The sequence below is a fragment of the Trachymyrmex septentrionalis genome, unplaced genomic scaffold (assembly GCF_001594115.1).
Source record: "Trachymyrmex septentrionalis isolate Tsep2-gDNA-1 unplaced genomic scaffold, Tsep1.0 scaffold9, whole genome shotgun sequence".
Lineage (NCBI taxonomy): Eukaryota > Metazoa > Arthropoda > Insecta > Hymenoptera > Formicidae > Trachymyrmex > Trachymyrmex septentrionalis.
Genome location: NW_017306091.1, coordinates 4,483,596 through 4,487,067, shown reverse-complemented (window position 1 = coordinate 4,487,067; position 3,472 = coordinate 4,483,596). Strand labels below are relative to the sequence as shown.

Sequence of the window (3,472 nt, the reverse complement as noted above, 5' to 3'; positions counted from 1 at the left end):
ATATATTTACATTTACGATTATATAATAATAGAATTATATAACGTTACGCGTTATTTCGAATTAATACATTTTGTTATTTCAACGATATCAATAAAGAGTACCGTAACTTTAAAAACTTTTTACAAGACTCATTTATTTTTCATCGAAAATTTTAGAATAAAAAAAAATCCAGGATTACATCCAAATTGATATTTGAATATGATATTTTTTTCCTCTAATCTCTTATACACGTATTTGCGATTCGATCTTAAAACGACAAAAGACCGTCACAAAGAATTTTTTTCCAATAACATTTAAAATTCTATGCCATTTCGCTTTGTAAATATCCATCCAACGCGAGAATAACGAAAAAATGTATGAAAATATGCATGAATTTTCCGTTCATTGCGAACTTCTTTCATTTATACAAATAACTCTTTGAAAACGCCCAAACTTGTCGCTCAATAAGATCTTTCTTCCTACACGGAAAGCTTCATTTGAATATGGATATTTTATTGAATAGAAGTCCAATGCTAAAAGCGTTCACAGATGACCCGACGTTGAAATTAGAGACGTCAAAACTGTTCAACAAAGGCAAACATAAAAAAAAGTAATGGGGGTCAGAAATACAATACATCCTCGGCCATCGTTTCCTGCTCCGTCGCGTACGATATACATTGTCGTACCCAACCGCTACATATCTTAAAGTTTGCATAAAAAAAACGAACAAATTCTTTTTTATTATATCATTGCAAGAGACCATAAAAGTATACCTGTTTGCATATACTACGAATAGGCCGGCGATCATGATCATCTTGACTCGCTCCACCACAGGATTCGGTTTTTGATCCTCCTCGTTTAACGGCTGCATTATGAATATCTTGTCCGCGCTCAATTGGCCCATATTATTATTCCCGCGAGAAAGCTATATTAGTATAATGATATCCTTTATCTGTTCTTTATACTGATAAATACACATTCGATATATAACAATATAACTATTACCTATTATTATATTGGATTATATACATTGTATTGGACGATTAAATTCTTTTTGAAGATTTTCTGATTTCATGATATCTGAATATTTTAGAATAATATTTTTGAAACTTCGATGAATTGAAAATTCGATGTTTACTCAAATATCGAAAAAAAGCAGTTAATTACTATATATTTTTTATATTATATTGGCATTTAACTGATAATACGTTTAATGATAATACGTTTCAATTATATTTGATAATATCCAATTTGTCTAGCGATAACAGACTTTTTCATATCTATGCCTTTTAATTTCGTCGCGTTACGCTTTCTGCGTTCAAAATAGAATAATCACATATCCGAGGCAATTTAAAGGAGAAAAACCTTGTAAAAGTGCGGGAAAGAGGAATCATTCCAATAAAAACATCAAATTTATAGTTCTGTACCTCAAGTATGAGCGACAAGCAGGCTGGATAGAATGTCATAAAGACGACGTAGTTGACGATTACCCCGAAGCAGGCAAAGGTGCAAAGGATCTCCAGTCTTCTCATGCCTGATAAGGCTCCTGTGCCGATCACGAGGGTCTCCACGAGGGTGTTCAGAGTGATACCTGGTCCTAGTAGAGACATGCCGCGTGCGATATTCGCTTTGACTTCCTCTTGGTTCCGCGAACTTAGTGCGTATTGCGCTAACGTTGCGGCCTTCGTGAGATCAATAAGAAGCAGAAAGAAAAATAAGGCGTCTCTGAAAGAGCAATAACGTTCCATTATTTCATCAATCGCGAAGAAAGGAGCTTTATTCTCCTTAAAAAAATTAAATGACGGCGCGCTTACTTCAAGTCCGCGACGTCACTACGGCTAAAATTTACTACGCTGGAAGTGAACACAACGCTAGAGAACACGGTAAACAGGCCAGCGATACCTGGAACACAAGTAAAAAATTTGCTGAATATATTATGATAATTAAAGTATTGTGATAATTAAAGAAGCTAAACGAAATTGAAGTGCTAAATCTCGATAGAACCGGTATGATTTCGATGTGAAAGATATGTAAAGAAAAGATTGATAGTCGTTTCATTTGTCCGTGATCCGATCGTGAAGAAAGAATTCTTATATGCGCAGTGTCCGCAATACAATTCGGTGTATGTTATAATTATGAATTATGTCGATTATATTCATTTTTTTCGATCTTCCAATCAATCATTACTATAATATATCAATTGACATAAACGTACATAGTTTTGTATAGTTAGTGCATTTTAGGTGATGAGATTTTGCGACGAATTAAATTATCGACATATATCGACACGCGTAACATGCAGAGTTAAGTGGTGCGCAAAATTCTTTCAGTAATCGAATTCAGTAATTGAGCATAACGCTTTGAACGAAATGTTATTGCTTTCCATAAGACTTTCACTGTACGCCATTGTGGGCTTTCACGCGCTACTCGGGAGGATCCGGTTTTATGAATGGTCTTGACACGACGATTATTACGCATCTTTCCCCGTATGATTCCGTCGTTGATGCAGCGATGTATACAATACCGATCTCTAATTATGAAAAAAATATTTCTATTCTTGATGAAGTAAAAAATTGAAATGTTCGTTGACTACATTTCGTCGACTTCATCGTTGTCCAATTCATGTGATGCCGATTGATTTAAAGCTTTTATGATAATTTTTATAATTTTTAACTATTAGGAAACACACACTCGGATCTCCTTATTTAATATATATAGCTTATCACAAAAAAAGATTTCTTCAGTCAATCTGAAGTCGATTTTTCCTTAAAACACACACACGTATACATATTTATATATGCATATTTTACAAATATATTATATGTATAATAATAAAAATATTACGCGACATAATGACAAATCACCTAAAATTGATGCATTACAGAACGCATGTCAAGCGTTATCTTTATTAATTATCTTACCTAGAATATATTTAGATCCCATTTTTTGCAAATTACGAAAATGATGATAAGTAAACAGCACCGCCAAGCAGCGTATTATTGTCATCACTATAATGTCAGCCGATTTTAAATTCTGTCAAACAACATATGCGTATATATTAGAAATTTTTTCTATTAGAATAGATAAAAAAAGTAGAAAATAACTAACGCGCATAAAAATTTTGTTCGATCAAACAGTTATAATTACTTTGTCAAATATTTAATGTAAGTAAATATTTTTTAATATAATGCAAAGTATCTAGTACAATACTAATATAGTTGTACAAAACATCGTACAAACTACGATTTTATATGAAAGAAATTAAAACATTCATTTTATAACAATCTGCTTACCATAGTATCGCATCTATTGTGACGACAATACATCGCATCAGATAAGTTCTCTTCGCGTGCTTGTCCACTTCCTGTATCCATATTAAGCATGCATGCCGTCAACGTGAAGATCGTCACGATCACCTCAAAGGGATAACCGGCACAGAACCGACCGTGCTTTTCAAACACATGCGCGAACATCGTTGATGGCCCCCGCGAA

General features: G+C 33.5%; 1 protein-coding gene across 1 annotated transcript in view; it reads right to left on the bottom strand.

Annotated features, from left to right (window-relative positions):
• Positions 1-3,472, bottom strand: part of LOC108755982 (3-hydroxy-3-methylglutaryl-coenzyme A reductase) — a 17,312-nt gene that overhangs the window by 4,262 nt on the left and 9,578 nt on the right. The window contains exons 4-8 of the mRNA XM_018499487.1: positions 3,274-3,469; positions 2,902-3,013; positions 1,795-1,882; positions 1,408-1,705; positions 754-905 (exon numbers count right to left, since the gene is read on the bottom strand). Of these exons, the coding sequence (XP_018354989.1) occupies positions 754-905; positions 1,408-1,705; positions 1,795-1,882; positions 2,902-3,013; positions 3,274-3,453 (830 nt within the window). The 5' untranslated portion in view covers positions 3,454-3,469. The remainder of the gene's footprint in view (positions 1-753; positions 906-1,407; positions 1,706-1,794; positions 1,883-2,901; positions 3,014-3,273; positions 3,470-3,472) is intronic.